At 49.2% G+C, this 18,965-nt stretch overlaps 7 protein-coding genes across 7 annotated transcripts; 5 read left to right on the forward strand and 2 right to left on the reverse strand.

Moving 5' to 3' along the window:
- Nucleotides 1-1,305: 1,305 nt before the first annotated feature.
- On the forward strand, nt 1,306-1,608 carry GLRG_09046 (uncharacterized protein; the record flags this gene model as incomplete). The annotated part of the gene is made up of 1 exon (XM_008099731.1): nt 1,306-1,608. The coding sequence occupies one exon, from the start codon at nt 1,306-1,308 to the stop codon at nt 1,606-1,608; it is 303 nt and encodes a 100-aa protein (XP_008097922.1).
- A 4,140-nt stretch (nt 1,609-5,748) lies between these two features.
- GLRG_09047 (uncharacterized protein) lies at nt 5,749-6,288 on the forward strand (the record flags this gene model as incomplete). The annotated part of the gene is made up of 2 exons (XM_008099732.1): nt 5,749-6,062; nt 6,120-6,288. The coding sequence occupies 2 exons, from the start codon at nt 5,749-5,751 to the stop codon at nt 6,286-6,288; spliced, it is 483 nt and encodes a 160-aa protein (XP_008097923.1).
- A 974-nt stretch (nt 6,289-7,262) lies between these two features.
- Nucleotides 7,263-7,727, reverse strand: GLRG_09048 (uncharacterized protein; the record flags this gene model as incomplete). The annotated part of the gene is made up of 1 exon (XM_008099733.1): nt 7,263-7,727. A coding segment is annotated over one exon (259 nt), but the record flags the coding sequence as incomplete, so codon positions are not given.
- A 956-nt stretch (nt 7,728-8,683) lies between these two features.
- Nucleotides 8,684-10,646, forward strand: GLRG_09049 (metal ion transporter metal ion transporter; the record flags this gene model as incomplete). Its single annotated transcript, XM_008099734.1, has 4 exons — nt 8,684-9,122; nt 9,191-9,429; nt 9,493-9,767; nt 9,818-10,646. 4 exons carry the CDS (start codon nt 8,684-8,686, stop codon nt 10,644-10,646), a joined length of 1,782 nt encoding a protein of 593 aa, XP_008097925.1.
- Nucleotides 10,647-11,402: 756 nt separating this feature from the next.
- GLRG_09050 (endoribonuclease L-PSP) lies at nt 11,403-11,803 on the forward strand (the record flags this gene model as incomplete). The annotated part of the gene is made up of 2 exons (XM_008099735.1): nt 11,403-11,514; nt 11,565-11,803. 2 exons carry the CDS (start codon nt 11,403-11,405, stop codon nt 11,801-11,803), a joined length of 351 nt encoding a protein of 116 aa, XP_008097926.1.
- A 289-nt stretch (nt 11,804-12,092) lies between these two features.
- Nucleotides 12,093-12,533, reverse strand: GLRG_09051 (uncharacterized protein; the record flags this gene model as incomplete). The annotated part of the gene is made up of 1 exon (XM_008099736.1): nt 12,093-12,533. One exon carries the CDS (start codon nt 12,531-12,533, stop codon nt 12,093-12,095), a length of 441 nt encoding a protein of 146 aa, XP_008097927.1.
- A 2,314-nt stretch (nt 12,534-14,847) lies between these two features.
- On the forward strand, nt 14,848-16,054 carry GLRG_09052 (uncharacterized protein; the record flags this gene model as incomplete). Its single annotated transcript, XM_008099737.1, has 5 exons — nt 14,848-14,934; nt 15,023-15,040; nt 15,118-15,415; nt 15,492-15,879; nt 15,967-16,054. 5 exons carry the CDS (start codon nt 14,848-14,850, stop codon nt 16,052-16,054), a joined length of 879 nt encoding a protein of 292 aa, XP_008097928.1.
- Between the last annotated feature and the right edge of the window lie 2,911 nt (nt 16,055-18,965).

An 18,965-nucleotide genomic window follows, 5' to 3' on the forward strand; every position in this document is an offset into this window, starting at 1 on the left:
CATGGCTCAGACCTCCATCGCGAGTAGTAGTTTAGAAGTAGTCTCAAAACAAAAGGCAAAGCCCATCGTCGTCTATTGACGGAATCCGCGAAAGGGCGGTTTTGGAAAGTTGAGGCCCGCGAGACGAACAAGGGAGGGTGGACTTGAGCGAAGTAAGACGAGTAATGCCCCCAAGATGGCGATGTCGTGATCCAGGGTCCTTGTATCGGAGACGCAACAGCAGACCTCTCTCCCAAGTAAAGTATTTCTTGTGCTTGCGGGGGTTTCCGATGCATCAAAGACTTGGCCTGAGTAAGAGTTGGCGCTGCTTTCGGCTTCGCTGGCTGGTGGGTGAGCCCGCCTGTGGTGCCGTGCCTGTCCCTGTCCCTGTCCCGTTCCCAAACGGACCCGTGGTGCCGGCCAAGCTAATGTACAATAGGTACCCAGAGACGCACCGAGTGCGTTTGCACGGCTACGGTACTAGGAGGGTTACAAGTGAACTGACAAAGGTCGGGCGGCTGCTCCTCTAATGTAGGAACGGGGGCCCGAGGGGGGGTAAACCAGGCGAGTGGGGAGCCAAGTGGTGGTGGCGGTTGGAGTTTGGGGGCCTACTAGGTATCCGTATGTACGGAGTACACTACACTGGGATACCGCGTGCGGTAGGAGGAAGGGAGGGAATCCTGTCGTTTTACCAAACAGCGGGATCCTAGATTATGACGAGATCTTGGCAGCTGCCGCTGAAGGGAGGGATGTTGGTGGTACACAACCATGGTGCTGCGCATGCCGTGAGTTTACGGTACCATCGCTGCATCGCAACACTCGTGGCTACGCAGCAGTGTCCTGTACTGTAGCCGCACCTCTCGGCCCCTCTTGAGATGAAGTAATGTTGATGCTGAGTGTTGCAAAAGCATGGTCGGGGCACCAAAAGACAGACCAGCACCTCAAGTCATGCTCTGGCTGGGCAGAAAGACCCTCCACTTGGGGTCAGCAGATACTGGACTCGGTACCCGACGCGCACAACAGAAGAGAAGGATCAAGAGAAGGATCAAGAGAAGGAAACGGTTGAGCGGGACGGTTGTGTGATGCCTGCCTGCTTGCCAGCCCACCTCGGCCAGCGTGCCGCGTACCGCTGCCCCTCCCATCATCATATCAAACGGATTCTTTCATTAGCGTCAGGTATTAGCGTGTAATGTCCTTGCGATGCCCAACGGAGGAGTACCTAGAGAGAGAGAGAGAGGGTCGACACGTCGACGAACCAACTGGCGGACGAAGAGAGGAACTGACTGGTCTGATGGAGGAGTCAGAATCCGCTGCGAGGTGGACACAATGCCACGACTAAGAAGAAGGGCGCCGAAGCCGCCAAACCGGCTGCTGTCTGCCGCTTCACGCACCAGTCAGAAGCCTAGCGCTGTGCGTGGCGGTCCGGGACGTTTCTCTGAGGTCAAGGGCTCAGGTGGGGTTCGCGGTCATTTCGACGTGAATGGCAAGGGACCGGGAACCCCAGTCTTGAACTTGGAGGGTATGGCGTCACAGGCGTTGATCAGCTACAGGCTGTCCCAGCAGGGATGTAAGCTTCTGCAACTTGCAAGAGGGACAAACAGGTACGTACTTGTGGTCAAGTACCGGTAGTGCATCCGTACTGTGCTATGCTGTACTGTAATGTACGTACTGGGTGTGTACGACTAGGCATGGAGCTTCTGTACCTGCCTGTGCGACCTTGACGGACCACCTTGGATACGTATCCTAACACTCACTGCATGGCATGGCATGGCATGGCATGTACTCCGTACAGGTGGTATGAATGCATCCTCCGCTTGGTGGGCTGCAGCATCCGCACAAAGATGCGGAAGCAGGCAGACGCAGACGCAGGCGCGGAGGGCTGCTCTGCTGGGTGCAGGTTTCTGTGGGCGTTCCTATCTTGTGCCCATGCTCGGTTCTGGAGCCAGCAAGCTGTCGATCACTCCAGGGGCCTGTCTCAAGGGAAGCCAGGAGAAACCTACGGTATGTGTAAAGCAGTAGGTGTGTAAAGTACTACCTATGCCATGTAGTTAGTGTACGTACTACGTAGCAGTTCGTACAGCACAACTCATGGCGTAGAGCAGGTAGAGGTGAGAGATGATGAATGCTTACCTGCTTCCAAGGCCGGCGCTAGACTGACTGGTTGCTTTGGTGCCGCGGTGGGGGCATTTCATCGTTTGCGCTCCTGGCGTTCCCAATTTGCCATGCATGGGCAATGCCGTTTGTTGCATCCTTATTGAAACATGAACATGGGGTGGGTGGAAGAGGAGTTAGAAGAGATCGGCAGCATCAACGGTCGTACACCAATGCCTACCTAGCAGCGAAGACAATCGAGATGAGAGGGGAATTTGCTAATAAACTGCCATGGCATGTAGTTCAAGCCGACCATGGAAAATGGGAAACCGAGAGAAGAAAAGAAAGCTGCCGAACTTTTTTTTTTTTTTTTTAAAAGGTTCTTCTTGGTTTAGCGAAGCCGATGCCACATGGGAAGACTCGTCAGCCACATTTTATGTAGACCCCACTCTCACCTTCCACCTTGGTGCGCGGTGTGCTACTCTTCTGCCACCTTCCAAGAATGAACAAGAGGGGGGGGGGGGGGGGGGGGGGGTGAGAGGCATGTTTGATATGTAGATTGTATAATAGGTGCTTAGGTTATCGTGGGATGCTGCTCGAGAATGGAGGGCAAAAGACCCCGAGGAGGATGGCAGGGCGAAGGAAGGAAAGAAGGAAGGAAGGAGGAGAAAAGAAAAGAAGGAGAGAAAGAGCAAAATCGAACCCTGGAGTACGTATCGTACATGTGGGGTAGGAGACATAAATATGTCCCCACATAAGTAGGTACTCAGTAGATCTACCTAGATATCTCGGTACGGAGGTAGCCAAATGTATGTAGGTAGGCGAGCACTTACCTACGAAGAAGAGTACAGAAGTAGCTATACTTTCCTCACTGACTACCATCTGTGGAGAAAGGAGAAGTGACATGTGGGCAGGAAAAGCATGCCTCAGGTCCTGAACAAAATTAATTGCCTCTTGGGCATTGAATTCAGAAAACCTGCCAGGGCGATACGTTTCGATCCTTCCAATCATCTGTTCGCGAGGCCTCACCAGGACAGACCTCGGCCAAAACGGAAACAGAAACGTTCTCTGTACGTACGCGTATCTGTACTGTACGTACACTTCAATCTCTGGCGGATCCGTGTCTGTCCTCCGTTTTCTCCCCTCAGCGTGCCTCACTCGTCCTTCCACTTTACTGTTAGCCTCCTCCCGGCACGCACCAGGCACCTTCTATTCTGACCCGGCACTTGGACGCTTTTAGCAACAGAAGCAGGCAGGACACGTTCCGGCGGGGTTTCCCAGCAAGGAACACCCATCCACCCTACCTGGCTGCATACTTGTACATACCATACCTATCCGTACCGTTCCTAGAAGAACTGGCCGCCATCTGGCATCAGTCCGTCTCAGTCTTGGGCGTAAACATTCGCACGCACGCACGCACGTACCTGCGCACACGGCGTTGCCTTGCCTTTCCGCGCGTTCGGCGTGAGATGAAGCTGTCGTCAACTTCAATTCCAGCCGAGGCCGTGCTGATGCTATATGTTTCTACCCAACAACGCGCACAAGTATTGTCTCCTCTGTCGGCGTGTCTCGGTTCTGACTGAGTACAGCTTGGACGGATTTCTCTCCGCCGCGTTTCTCTCCGCCGCGAACGACGGCTCACTGGAAAACCCAACTGCTAGCATCCCATTCCTGTACCTCTCAGCTTGTCCTCATTCAAGTATTTTCTGTTCGACACCGACAACAACTTCTCCCATCTCCTGCCTGCATAAGGGGGGGGTGTGGGTGTGGGTGTGGGTGTGTGACCTTTCCTAAGCCACCAATCTTGTTCGTCCAAGACTTGACGATCTGCTCTTTTTTTCCTTTTTTTTTCTCCTTGCATCCCATCGCACCTTGTGCCGCCCGGGAAGCTGTCCGCATATCCAATCCCACCCCTCCCGACTCATCAACCGATACAATCCGACCCGGTCAATCAATCAATCAATCAATCAATCACCACGCGCGCGCGCGCGGTGCCTTTCCCATGTCGTCCACGCTGCGTTACGTACGTAGATAGCGCACCTTCCTCTCTACCGATTCCATTCCCACATGGCTGTCACCATGCACACGGTGCTTTGTTCCACGCCGAAGAACACACCGCACACCACACCATGCCGAGTGCGGCCCATCTTCAGCTCAGGCCTTTCTCCAACATCCATCCGTCTTTTCTTTGCTCGAACACGTCCTGCTCAGACAAGCAGCAAAACAAGACCCAAGTCGACTTCTTCAGAAGGCACAGACCAACCCAGTACCTCAAGAGGGCACAGTTGTAACGACACAGGCCCAGCGACAAAAAACGGTCGTGATAACCCCATTCTGCTCCACACCGCCTCAACCTCGCTATCTTGTCAGCAACCTATTGCGAGCCTGTCCCTTCCCCGTATCCCTGTTGTGCCCTGCACTATCCTTGGACTTATGCTCCGCCCCTCAGACCCCTGGTCGCTGGCCCTTTACAATGGACGACAGAAGAAGAAGAATAAGAAGACAAAGAAGAGACCGGGAGTCCGATCGACACCAAAGAGCCAATTGCGAACGTAGTAGAGAGTGCAACCCAGCTATTGAGAGTTACAGTATCCGTACAACGGATACATGCCAAGTCGCTAATTACGACAACGATGACTGTCGACACAACCGCTCACACGGCACGCATGCACGGCTTCCTGACCGTATCATTGCAATCCCGTATTACGGATAATGCCACAGCATTCCCCCACTTCACCGTCACCTAATATAATCTCCCGGTCTGTTCTCTTTTCTCTCTCCGTCGTCAAATTCCGATTGCCATACGACCCCCACCTCCAAGGAGCAGCACTCGGCGTGAGACGACCCTTACCTAACTAATCTACGACCAAGTGACAAGGAACGGAGATTTAGCTAGGAAAAGGAGAAGAGAAAAAAAAAGTAGAACGGAAGGGGGGGGGTGTAGGCCAAAAGGCCGCCCAAAAACCCACCCACACCTCACGAGATCCTACAAAATAGTCGTGCTTTGTTTGATACATTACCCTTTGCGGCCCTCCGCACCTTTTTTCTATTTCCCTGTGTCTTTCTCTTCTTGCTCTTTTGCTCGACTCACCCTGTCCCTTTCCATCTCTTTCCTTCAGCCCCTCTTCCCTCCCTCCTCTTCCCGCTTCGCCGGCTCTGTCCCTGTCTGTGAGAAGACCGGTAGGACCCTACTTGCTTTCGGAATACAACCACCCAACACCCACACCCCCTCCCCACATTCCACAATAGTTTAGGCCCCCCCCCCCCCCCCTTCCTCCCTCCCCCCCATATACACCACCACCACCCAGCACCGCATTTACAACCACCTGACTCTTTCCTCCCGCCATCCTCGACTCCTCTCCGCCACTGCTTGCCAGTTCCCAAGAGAGCCTTGACCCTGTTTACACTACATGGTGGCAAGACCCCGTTTCTCAGCCTGCAGCCCGGTGACGAAGTCTCTTTCAATTCACCACCATATTTGCCATTCGTGCCGCCCTTTCGCCCTCCTGCGGGCAGTTTTCTACCACATACCTTGGCACCACAAGCCGATTCATATTCGAACAAAACCTACCTGCACCCGCTCACAAGCACACCGCTCCTCACCGACATTCGTGCTCTCGACACATTCGGCATTCCGCATCGCTCTCACAGTAGCCAAATTTCACCACCACCGCAACCATGGATAACGAACATCAGGAGCAGCACAGCGAACAGTCGCACCTCCCTCCTCACATCGAGCGCTCCCACTCGAGTTCATCCTCCTCTTCGGTCGACCACGAGCACGACGAGCATCAGATTCACCAGCCGACCCCCATCCGACCTCGTTTGCCCAGCCGGAAGAGCAGTGGGCCGCTTGTCGTTCCACGGGATAGCTCCGCCGTCGGCCCCATCGATGCCGAGTTTGGACCTGATGACGTGAGGGCCATGAGCCCGCGGCGAACTAGCGAGGATATCGAAGCACTTGGTAGAGAAGCCCGGGAAGAATTGAAGAGGTGAGCACCTCGCCATCGCCGCACCGCGACCCAAGACTAATGAAGCCCCTGTCCCAGACACGCAAAGGCTCTCCAGGACTCCCTTCTGACTATTTTCAACCGCATCGAGGCCGTCAGAGAAGAACATGATAAGCTTGATAACAACAACAAGTTCCTCCAGAAATACATCGGCGACCTTATGACGACGAGTAAAATCACCGCCGCCCCAACCAAGGGCAAGAAATGAGCAGCCTCAGGAACTAGGTAAAAAGAGGAGGACACGACTAAAATTGCATTTACCACCCACGCGTGGCCAAAACGACATCAACACTTGACACCGGGTTTGCGACGGCGTGACCGCCGCACCATGGTCATAATTCAACACCGACAAGCGCACCCTGACGATTACCAGGGCCCTCAACCCCTTCCTGGGATATATATATATCATCCCTAGGACATTCTCTACACAGCAATGCATTCTCTACACAGCAATAATCGGACACCGCCCGCGCAGGGCATGATACCCCCTTGTGGCCGAGCTGGCCTACAGCGTTATACTTGGCTCGTTTATGGCTTACGGCACGGACACGGTATTTGGAGTGGAAAAAAACAAACTTGCATCGGATCGCGACTTGTATACTAACGATCATCATCATCATCATCATCATCATCATCATCGTCATCATCCGGGGGTTTTGACATACAGTCAGATGGCATTGGGCATTGGACAGCATTGGGCGTTCCGGTTGTTGGCAAGGGCTTTTACGGCCTCTGGTCTTACGTTCGCATATTGTGTATATACCTCGATTTTAGGCGGGGGACAATTATTGGTCTTGAATTGAACCACGAATATTCTTGCAGTAACCCTGGCTGGGAGTCGTCGCCGCGCCACTACAGCAATGGGCCCTTGGTGACCAGGTGAAGCTATCAGTTACTCTTAGGCGGCTGGATTTGTCCAAGGACCCATTACCCAATAAAATCCTTGCGAGCGAAACACGATTGATTTGCAGTATACGTACACCTTCGCGCACCACGCTCGACGATGCCACAGTTTACGATCTGCACCATGTACGCCGACGTCCTTCGCGAACGGTATCCCGATTCTGCCCATTTCGTTTAGGAAACCAGCCACGGGATGGAATTCGGCCAGAGGCGCGAGTAAGGGCACACGGAGTTTGTCTGCAGGAACAGAGCACCTATTGTCTTGGGCGGGAAAGTGTATGAGCGAAATGGTCCATCAAACATCAATTGTGTTACATAGATCCGAGGACGATGGGCAACGACGACCATGGCCACAAATTTCCTCTCCCACAGCCAACCAATCGACGCGTACCGGCAAAACTGATTGGGCGAATATTGAAGGCAGGCATTTAGAGTCCATCACAGGAACCGGCGAGGGTGGTGTTGTCGATTCTTTGATTGCGCCGTCAACAAGTTGCAAGATGCTCAGCGCGCGTCAAGATGCTGAACCCTCGATCAGTCTGAAGATCCTCTTGCGCCTGAAAGGAATAGGAGGGAGGGGTGTTGCTACTTGGTGTGAGGGAGATGTGACGACATGCCGAGGATGGTTGGTCTGACGCGAGCGGCGATCGGTACCTGGGGGTCGCGCCGGGTACGTTGACGGGCTCGAGGGGGGTCCCCGAACAACAGAGCCAGCGCGAAGGGTTCCGACAAGGAGGGGAGATCAATTGTATGGCGGGCGAGCTGGGGAGCAATGATGGCTGTTGAGTGGTGTCGGTCTGGCTGCGATACGTCGGTGAACGCCGTCGTAACTCACGTGTGTCCGAAGCTTACTTAGTCTTCGACTGCATACGCCGGTACGGCTTCCAAGCTTGTCTGAACCAATCGGCTCGCCCGCTTATGCCTTGTGCTACCGCGATGCCGCGCCTGTGACGGGGTGTTACATACGCGGCTGCTGTGGTGAGCATACACATGACCGGCCCCGTTGCGTAACCTAAGCCGCGCGTCAGAGACTCGAAATTGATTACGCTCTTTCAAGTCTGGCCATGCTGGTGCTTTTTTTTCTGGCACCGTCGGTGGCTGATCACCGCCCTTAGCGTACTTTACGCACGCCAGTGCTGGGCAGTACTGACTGCGGCAGCCAGCACAACAAGGCCGGCAGGTTAAGTGATGAATCGTGATGTGGCTTAAAATTCCTTCGAATCTGCTGCCTGTCGTTAATCCTCCCCAAGAGAACCCGGTTTAATCCATAAAAACCCCAAGTCATCATGAAACAATCCAGAGAGAGATGAGTCTGATGAAGTCGGTTACTAGACAACGCAAAAAGACTAGTGTTTTGTCAAATCAACGGGCTTTGGTAAGGCTTGGCTGCTTGGCGAAGTGCTACGCCTGTCCCTATTTGCTCGAATAGGTAAATTTGACTACTTAAATCGCTTGAAACCGATCAACTCTCACCGATTCTCCGAAACTTCAGGACGTTCCACAACATGTGTTGTTCTCTGGGTGGCGTAACTGATGTTTCGATGGGTCCCTGAATGAATCGCATGCTTAGTCATGGTCTGCTTCCGGCCGCGGCCGCTTAGTCGGAACCTTAGATGGACGACAACGCCTATGAAACTCTGTAGTAACACACCTCGTCCCAGACTCATAGTTGCTGGCCACTTGCAGTTCACGACGAAAACATGAACCGCCCGTCCAGAACAGACGAGCCCTACGAGGGAGAAGGCTACAACCAGAGCCCAAACCCCCTCTCCAACGACTTGACTACCAACCAGGACCTCAACGGAACCGTCAATGCGAGAGTGCTAGAGCCGGGAGAAGACGGGAAAACCCAGTCAGGGGCCGCAGACAATGCCATATTGCGTTCCCACGATGATTGGGGAGGGGACAGAGGTGCCCCCGGGGCGCGCGACGCCTCGCCGGCCAAGTCAGTTGGACTTGGCCATCCTGGGGGGGAGGAGGCCATGACGGCCCTTCTCCCTACCCTTCACTCACGCCGCTCTACTCATGGTGGCCGAGATGAGTCCCAGGTGCAAATGGGCATCGTTGGTCGTATCAAGAGCGCTGTCATCAAGTTCGGTTCCTTCATCGGGCCCGGGTTCATGATCTCCGTCGCGTACAGTATGGCCGCATGAACCGTCCAGTGGGAGGGAGACGAGGTTGACTGACATTTCCGCCCGTGTGAATAGTTGATCCTGGAAACTACTCGACCGGCGTCGCTGCGGGAGCGACCTACCGCTTCAGGCTTCTGTTTGTTGTCCTGCTGTCCAACCTGTTCGCCATCTTTCTCCAGAGCCTCTGCACCAAGCTCGGCACCGTCACCGGGCTCAACCTGGCCGAGGCTTGCCGGGCCTTCCTGCCGCGGTGGTTGAATTATGTTCTATACGCCTTTGCAGAGATTGCCATCATCGCCACCGACATTGCAGAGGTGCGTTTCCCCCAAAAGGCTTGTTGCGATGTGGCCATGCGTTAAGCACGACATGTTTTCTAGGTCATCGGCTTTGCCATCGGCTTGAACCTCCTGATTCCCGCGATCCCACTGGTGGCGGGTTGTGCCATCTCGATACTCGACGTCATGATCATCCTCATCTTCTACAGGCCTCACGGATCCATGAAGGGCCTGAGAATGTTCGAGTTCTTTGTCGTTGGCCTGGTGCTGGCTGTGGTTGTCTGCTTCTGTATCCAGCTCTCCTTGATCAGAGAGACGTCGGTGAGAGAGGTGTTCCAAGGCTATCTGCCTTCGCATGCCGTCGTTGAGTCGCAAGGGTATTTGCCCCTCCCCTCGTGTTCCCTCAAACTCTTCTGACGGCGCGCAGTCTATATCAGGCCTGTGGCATTCTCGGCGCAACCGTGATGCCGCATAGCTTGTACCTCGGCTCGGGAATTGTCCAGGCCCGCCTAAGGGAATACGACACGAAACACGATCTACTCCCCCCTGAAGCGGAGGACGTCGGTTTCAGCAGCGATGGCATCGACAAAGGCTACTATGTTCCGTCGGCAAAAGCCATCAAACACTGCCTCGCGACTTCGATAGCCGAGCTCGGGTTCTCCCTCTTCACCTTCGCGCTGTTCGTCAACTCGGCCATTGTGGTCGTGGCAGGCGCCTCGATATACGGGAACAAGGACGCCGCGGATGCCGACATCTTCAGCATCCACAAGCTTCTCACGGACTCCATCTCCCAGGGTGCCGGAACAGTCTTCGCCCTGGCCCTGCTCCTCTCCGGCGTCTCCGCCGGGATAGTTTGCACGATTGCCGGGCAGATGGTCAGCGAGGGGGCCCTGAGGTGGAAGATGCGTCCCTGGCTGCGGCGCCTCGTGACTCGCAGCATCAGCGTCACGCCAAGCATAGTGATCGCCGCGGCCATTGGTCGGGAAGGCGTGAGCGACGCGCTGAATGCTTCGCAGGTCGTGCTGAGCGTCGTCTTGCCGTTCATCACTGCGCCGTTGATTTACTTCACCTGCCGGAACAAGTACATGACGGTTCGCGACGGCGCGGCGCGGTTCCGCAACCAGTCAGATGAAGAGTCGATGGAGAACACGGACGGGCTGGTCAAGATGGCCAATTCGTGGTACACTGCCATTTTCGCCGTCCTGGTCTGGGTCATTATAGCCGCGATGAATGTTGCCAACTTGGTGCTGCTCTAAAAAGAGCGAGCCGTGAGTGGTGGGGAGAAAGCAGCAGGGTGCTCGGTGAGGAGTATTCCTGCTAAAGAGACGGAGAGAAATGAACGGGGCGATGATACGTCTATTTGTCATGTTTGAGACTGTCCATGTCTTACTCGGTGTATTTCTTTTTCTTTTTTCCTTTTTGCTCCTGCTTTTTTGATCCGTCGTCTGTTCTGTTGATTGTGCTGTTCAACCAGTCCTGTTCTCACATAAGGCTCAACCCTTATGTCACTAAAAAAACCGCATTAGGATTAACGCAAGAACTATTGTTTTGCTTCCCAAGCTTGCCCCTTCTGACTTGTGACCAGTGAACTTATCACGTTTACATTTCCCTTGACTCCAGCCGGCAAGAAATGCGCAAGATGCATGAAAGGTTCGGGTCGAGTTTCAAACCTCGCTGCTGTTAGGAGCATGGAACCCCAAGCTAGATATCCGGAGTCGTTCTCTGTGAGTCTCCAAGTGCTCGGAACTGGCTTGGGCACGACATACGCTCAAGATCCTCTCACGTAAGAAAATAGTACCCGTAGTCTGACGTGAGCACGCCAAGAACAATGATTCTCGCCAGCGCCTATAAGGAACAGAACAGTCCTCCATACCCTACCGGAATTTCTGCTCTTTTCCCCCAGATGAAATCAGTGACTTGTCAAGCGTATATTCTCTTCAAAGTGTTTCACTTCTTGATCACACCTGGCGTATACGGTAAAATCTTGAGAGTCAAGCCAATCGCCCAACAGTATGTCACATCTCCGTTACTACGCCTATGAAGGGTTTGGTCAACGGAACTTGGAGAGGTTTAGTTACAATCAAGCCGTGCGTGTCGGCGACAAGATTGAGCGTTCTGGCCAAGGTATGATCTTCCGTTCGCGCGTCCAACGACGGATATTGAAACGGGGCAAGGCGGATGCGACCCCGAGACGGGTGAATTCTACAAGGAGATCAACGCGCAGATCGACCAAGCGTTTGCCAATGTCGATCTGGACTTGAAAGACGCCGGCGGCAAGGGTTGGGAGCAAGTTTACAGGGTCAACTCGTACCATGTGCCGATCAACAATGAAGCTCTGGGCGCCATGGTTAGGAACTTGAACAAGTGGATGCCGAACCACAGGCCTATCTGGACATGTGTGGGGGGTGACTAGACTAGCCGAAGACGACATGCGGGTGGAGATTGAGGTTGTTGCTCATGACCCAGAGGGTGCTGCCAAAGTTTGAATACGGGGCTGAAACATATCGAAGTAGTGTACTTTGTGTGATGAGAAGGTTTTCACGAGGGTGCGCGCCATCATGTCTGTGGTTTCCCAAAAATTGTCAAATTTCAATTATTGTGTATCTTTATCTGAAGATCCAATGTCCGATGAACGCCGGTCACACCACTCGCTTTCTAGGAGGTGAAAGACTCCTCCGGTGGGGTATAGAAGCTGACATGATTTATGCCTTGGTGGCCTCGGCAAGGAGAGCAGCGTGCTGCTCAGGGTGAGTCTTCTCGACGTTACCCTTGGCCATCTTCTTCATGAGCATGTTGGCGTCGATGTCGACCTCCTCGCGGAGGACGAGGCCGGCGCCCTCTTGGACGATGCGCCACTTGCCGGCGATGACGAGGGTGCCGACGGGGGGCTTGGCGTTGACAAGAGTGTTGACGCCATCCTCGAGGTTGGTGATGGTGAGCTGGTAGGTGGTCTGGCCAATGGGCTTCTTGTCGGTGACGGAGTAGACGGCGGACTGGCCGAGGCCGACGGAGCCGGACTCGAGGTTGTAGGAGATGAGGGACGGGCAGAGGGTCTTGACCATGAGGTCGTGGTTGTGGATGGTGGTGAGGACGGCGGCCTTGTCGACGCCGGCGGGGATGGGGGTGGAAACGACGGTGGCCATTTTGGTGGTTTGGAGGAACGGGGAAGTTTTGTGGTGAGTTTTGGTGTAGAAAAATGAGTATTGACACTTCTGGTGGTATGTAATGAGAAAATCAGGCTGGTGATGCAATATGAGCAAAGACCTGTTGGGGCCTACTTATAGATGCCGCGTCTCCCCCTTGGCTTAAACCGACAAGCCTGCTGGATTTGGACGATTCGAGGCTTTCCCTTCCCCCACAACTACCTTACCCCTATCAAACCAGGATAGAAACCTTGGAGACTCTCGAATGGGTGGCTGGCCGTTACGCCACTTACGGTTCAGGACGGTCTGGTTCGCGGGAACAAGTTGCAGGAGACGCAGGCTGGGAGGCTAAGTCGCACCGGGCCGGCCGTGCCCCGACCGTGCTCCCGACGAGCCGGATGCCGGAGCATTGAGCTAAGAGACCTGGGTCTGCGTTCTAACAGGCTCGGCTTTGTTTTGTCACTCCAAGTAAAAGGGGCGGGCGTCCGTGGAGAAGTCCGCCAAAGGAATACGTCGGCGCCAGTGAGATTTGGCGGTGGCAGGAAAGACTGACCTGCGCCGGCTTATGGCGCTTGTCTAAAATAGCAAAACCCGACATTTCTTTTTCAGGGTGGACATGTTTGTTTGGAAATGTTTCAATCAAGCCATCAATCTTGGTTGTGATATCGCAAAGTCGCTGCTTTGCGTCCCCCAAGTTTTGGATATGGGCTGCCACGCCAATGATGCTGCGGCATTCCACTGCACCTTGGTCCGTCCGAGACATGCATCTTCGCCGCAGGATCGCCGTAGGAACGCCTGGTTTGGTTGCTGGCCTTTGTAAAAGATGGACGAGGTGGCCTGCAACGTGAAGCGGCAGACTGCTTGGCACCTACACAAGCTCGGCGGCATCTTTCATGTCTTTGCAGGCCCATGAAGCCCTAAATTTCATCCCAACCACACAGCACAGGTAGACGTGCAAGACTAAGGCCCAAAATGGCGTCTTACTTTGGTCGCCGGGCGAGGCTAATCAATCGCTAACAGTGTCACTAAAAGGGCTTCCCCATGTGGTGCTAGCTTATTTCCCGCTCCTCCTGTTGTTGTTCCGCAACCCCTGAAGTGGTTGAACGGCATTGAAATGTGATCCTCGGGGCCGAGCATCACCGGCTTCGCCCCACGTAAGGTTGAAATAACCCCCGAGGAAGTCAGATATATACCCGGTTGACAGGGCTTTCCAGCCATGGATCTCGAATAACCAGCCTCAGTGCTTGCTTACTACCGAGCGAGGTCACATGGCCGTGCTGATCTACACCTGGCTTTCTGACTGTATCCGTACCGGAGCAGCATTTGGTGTCGCCGGGGCGTCGTCCCCGCTCTAGAACGCGTATCTACTGTCTGTCCGTGTCTCTAGGCCATGGCGCTGCATGATGTGGTTGTTTTAATGGCAGACGTCAGTTTTTAGGGATTCAACATCATGCACGCATACCCGCAGCTGAGCCGCGTGTGCGTCCCCTCCGAATTAAGGGTCCAGGTGTCAGGCTATTAGCGCCCAAGTCACGCATTGGCACAGGATGGCGAGATTAAAGGGACCTTCTGCGCGCTCCCTGCCGTGTATATCAGTCAATACGGTTTGCGCGATAGGCTGTGTTGAGTCGACGATGCGGCATAGGACGAACCATACAGCAGTGAATCCGCACGGACATGCCATTTCGGTTGCTATTTTGAGTTGTTTACCATCTGATCTCCGGGCCAAGACTTTGAGGTGGTCTCACTCTACTCTCAGGTCCGGGGTGTACACGTATGTATCCACATTATTCCCCATGCTCAGCCTGTTGCAAATGCTCACGTACCACAGTAGGTTCTATCATAGCACAGCTTTCTTACTCTGCGTATAGCAAGAGAGAATCTACTTCCGAAGGCGCACGTTTTTCATTAGTTAAGCTCCCTTGCTTTCATTCCTTCTTCCATCGGAATGCATCGTCGCTTGTCTGCTTCGTATGTTGACGAAACGACGCCTGAGTGGTGTCGCAGCACTTCCTGGGCATTCTTTCTCCTCTTCGCAGAGTTCCAGCAACGGTTCGAGCCAATGCCGTACAAGGGCGGAATATGAATTCCTTCCCCGCCCATTAGTCAGCAGCTGTAATTCCATGTGATTGGCTCCACAGCACGTATGCCATCTCAGTCTGGCTTGTCAGACGAGACGACAATCTGCTGGCGAGTTCAGCCTGCGTGCCTCGATCTTCATTGTTGAACCCGACCGATATCCTACATATTGGGGGTTTCGAGAAGTGACATATCAGCCCTGTGGATAAACCCTTGCATCCTATCTGTCGCCGCCATGCCCCAACCGGAGCGCGCTGTAGGTCATCCAAAGCGCAGGTATACGTCCAAAGCATGCGAGGAGTGCCGGCGCCGAAGAGCCAAGGTAGGTGGAGTATACTTTAATTCCCCGTATTCTACCACCCAGTAGTAATAGGTGAAGCATTGGTTCGATATTTACTTACATGAACTAGTGTGACGGCCAGCGACCTGTTTGCGCCCGGTGTTCCAACGCTCCCTCAATTGCCTCTACAGAAGTGAAGAGGATGGCCGTAAACCTGCCTCAAAGTCATACGTGCAGCTTCTGAGGAACAGGATAAACTTGTTAGAAGCGGTACTGCAATCTCGCTCTATCGATGTTGAGGCCTCTGTTGCTCAACTCTCAACTACAGGGGCAGCACCCCAGCTGCCCTCGGTCATCAATCTTTCGGCAAGCAGCAGTGATGCTGGCCTGAGCCCTTCGGCTTTCGATGATCTCTGTGCGACATTTGAAGGGGCTCTTTCCCTCGATAAGGCCGTAAACTACGACCAGGATGGCGAAATGCGGTACTTCGGGCCCTCAAGTGGTCGGCTAGAGTTCCAAAGCGGTAGGCTTCATCTTCCGTCTCCCCCCCCACAACGGGTCATGGCGAGAGCCTGCTATTGACAGTTGATTTAACAAAGAATCTACGCCTGAAAATGAGGAGCATCGGAGCAGTCCCACAACCACAAAACCTGTCGAGACAAATCGCTTCATCCTACCGTTAGAAGCCGAAGTCTATCCGGAAGATCTCCAAACAGAGTTGATCGACCTCTTCTTCGAGTATCAGAGTCCCTGGTGTCAGGTTGTTGATGAGAAGCTGTTCAGAGAGAGCATGAAAACACAAGGTCGCTACTATAGCCCGTTGCTGCTCAACTGCATTCTTGCTTTAGGGTCTCGCTACTCCGACAGGGTTGATATCCGGTCGGATCCCACTGACCAGAATACGGCTGGGAAACCGTTCATGCAGAAAGCTGAAGTACTCTTGCACTACGACATGAAACGACCGACCATTACGACACTTCAGTCAATGTTAATTCTGGTTGGAGTCTATGTGGTGCGTAGTTGTGTCCAGAATGCGAATGAGATTATGTATTGTGATGTGCTGATGGTTGCCAGGCTTATGGCTGTGATGCAGCAGGGTGTCGGGTGCCTGGAGCGGGGCCCCAGGGGGGCACCAGAGTGGGACCAGGACCAGATAAACTAGTCACTAAAGGAATAACAAAAAAGGAAAACTCTATAGAAGATAGGGGTTAGAGGAGGTATATTAGAATAATTATTATAATTAAACCCTAACTACGCCTATTACTAACTCCTTTACTTAATACTATCCTTACCTCTAATACGTTCTAATATTTTCTTATCTTTAGGTGTATTAACTACTAAAGTAGTAATAGTACTTACTAGATTTTAAACTATAGCTTAGTAATAAAGAAGCACTATAATAAAATAACTAACGCCTAATATAACTAAGTCTATACTAGTAAATAAGTAGTATACTATTAACTTAGGTAAGTTATTAAAAAAAAAAGCTAAAGGCCTTTTTAAAAAAAAAAGTAAAAAAAGTAAAAAAAAAAAGATAATTAATTAGATTAAGGCTTTTTAAAGTAGTATATTTATAAAAAATATATAAAAAGAGATAAAAATAACTACTAATCTTTAACTAAAGGCTAAGTAACTTTATATTAATATATTTTTAAAAAGATTACTTACCTTAAGGTATAAAAAGGGAAGCTAAAATAAACTATAAGAATTCTTATTTTAGTTAGAAATATATTTTAATATAATAAAAAATAAGTTTATAACTAATAATAATAAAGTAAAATATACTAATACTATACTAAAAGGTAACTTAGTATATAAATAAAAAAAGTATATAGGTTTTTATTATAAAAGTAAGATTAGTAAAGTGCCTTAAGAAGTTATAAAAAACTAGCTAAAAGTAAATATTACTAATAATAATATATAGGCTTTTAGTACTACTATAAAACTAAATACTATATAATAAGCCTTAGGCTAGTTATACTAATAATTTATTAATAAGTATAAAATAGTTAAAAAGAAGTGCTTTAACCCCTAAATAAAGAGGTAGTAAGTAGTTTATATTTTAAACTAAGTGCTTTTAGACCTAAAGACTTATATACTTACTAAAAGGCTACTAGCTACTTACTAGAAGTTAGATAATATAGTAAAAAAAGTAAAAACACTTATTAAGACCTATATAAGAGAGGTATTAAGAAGATAGCTAAGGTAAGGTTAAAAAAAAAAGCTACTAAAAAGTAGTAGTATAACTAATAACTATAAACACTTTTTTAACTAAAGCTACTAGTATATATATAATACTAATAGCTATAACACTAGTAGGTATACTTATATTAAAGCTAGGGGTTAAAAAAAAAAAAGTATAACACCTTAGCTAAAGAGGACCTAAGGACTACCTACTTATTATAACTATAAAAAGCCTAGGTACTAGTTAGCTAGATATAGTAAAAAGAAGTACTATAAGTATAAATAACTATAACACTTAAGGAAATAGTATACCTTAGTGCTAATAAAGGTTAATAGTATTAAGCTCCCTTAAGATAAAGGACTATACTACTACTTTAAGGTAAATTTTTATATTAAGATAAGTAGTATATAAAAAAAAAATACTAATTAACCTTAATATAAATAAGAATATACTATACTAAAGGATATTATATATAAAGGTATTAGTAAAAGTAAGCTAAGGGGGCCTAGCGCTTTAAAGTATATAAAAAAGTAAAGCTTTAGACTATAAAATAAAAAAGGTAGTAATAAAAGTTATAAATAATATAAAGGTCTTAAGGATATAAAGCTATACCTTTTAAGTTAGTAATATAGCTAGATATAACGCTATCCTAAAGATCCCCTAAAGATAAGTAGTATAACTAAATATAAAGTAAATAATAATTAGTTAAATATATTTACTAAAAAAGACTACTTCTAACTTATCTAAAGTAAGTAGGAAATTAAGAAGGTGTATAAGGAGTTAAGGGCTATTTTAGCTTATTAACTAATAATCTACTACTTATAATATAAGGGGAATAAGGGAGCACTAAAGATACCTTATTATAACTAAAGAGAAAAAGTAAAAGCTAAATAAGATAAAAAAATAAAGACTACCTTACTAAAGGCCTATAAGGAATAAGTATATATATTTAATATAGGCCTAGTAGCCTAGCTAATAGGTAATAAAGGCTACTTATATATAATTAATTTAAAACTAAAGGTAAAAGCGCTATTTAGCTTTATTTACTTATTAGCTAAAAAAGAACTAAAGTAATTAAGGATATATATTAATAAGTTACTTAAGAAGGGCTAGATTAGACACTTTATAAGCCTAGTAAGGGCACTAATCTTCTTTATTCTTAAGAAAAAAGGTAAGCTATATCTTTATATAGACTATAAGGGGCTTAATAAAGTAACTATTAAGAATTATATACTACTACTTCTTATTAGTAAGATCCTTAACTATTTAGTAGAAGTAAAGTAGTATATAAAGCTAGACCTAAAGGACGTATATTACTAAGTAAAGATTAAGATAAGTAATAAATAGAAAACAGCCTTTTATACTTACTATAAACACTTTAAATATTATATTATACTATTTAGGCTAGTTAATATACTAGTAACGTTTTAGGCGTATATTAATAATACCTTTACTAGGCTAGTAAACATTATATATATTATTTACTTAAATAATATCTTAATCTTTATAAAAAATAAGAAAAGTTATATAAAAGTAGTTAAGTAAGTGTTAAGCTAGTTAGACGCTATAGGGCTATATATAAACCTTAAGAAGTATATTTTCTATACTTAGTCTATTAAGTTCTTAGGTTTTATAGTGTTTAATAAAAAGATTACTATAAAGTATAAGTAAGTATAAGTAATAGTAAAGTAGTTACTTCCTACTAGCGTTAGAGAGATCTAGGTTTTCCTAAGGTTTATAAGATTCTACTAGTAATTTATTAAAAACTACTTTAAGGTATATACCCTTTTAATAGATAGGCTAATATCTAAGGTAGTAAGGAAGTAAGTAATAATATAAGAGGTAGAGAAGGCTTTTTATAAGCTTTATGCCTTATTTACTTAGGCCT

The sequence above is a fragment of the Colletotrichum graminicola genome (genome assembly GCF_000149035.1).
Source record: "Colletotrichum graminicola M1.001 genomic scaffold supercont1.44, whole genome shotgun sequence".
Taxonomy (NCBI): Eukaryota; Fungi; Ascomycota; class Sordariomycetes; order Glomerellales; family Glomerellaceae; genus Colletotrichum; species Colletotrichum graminicola.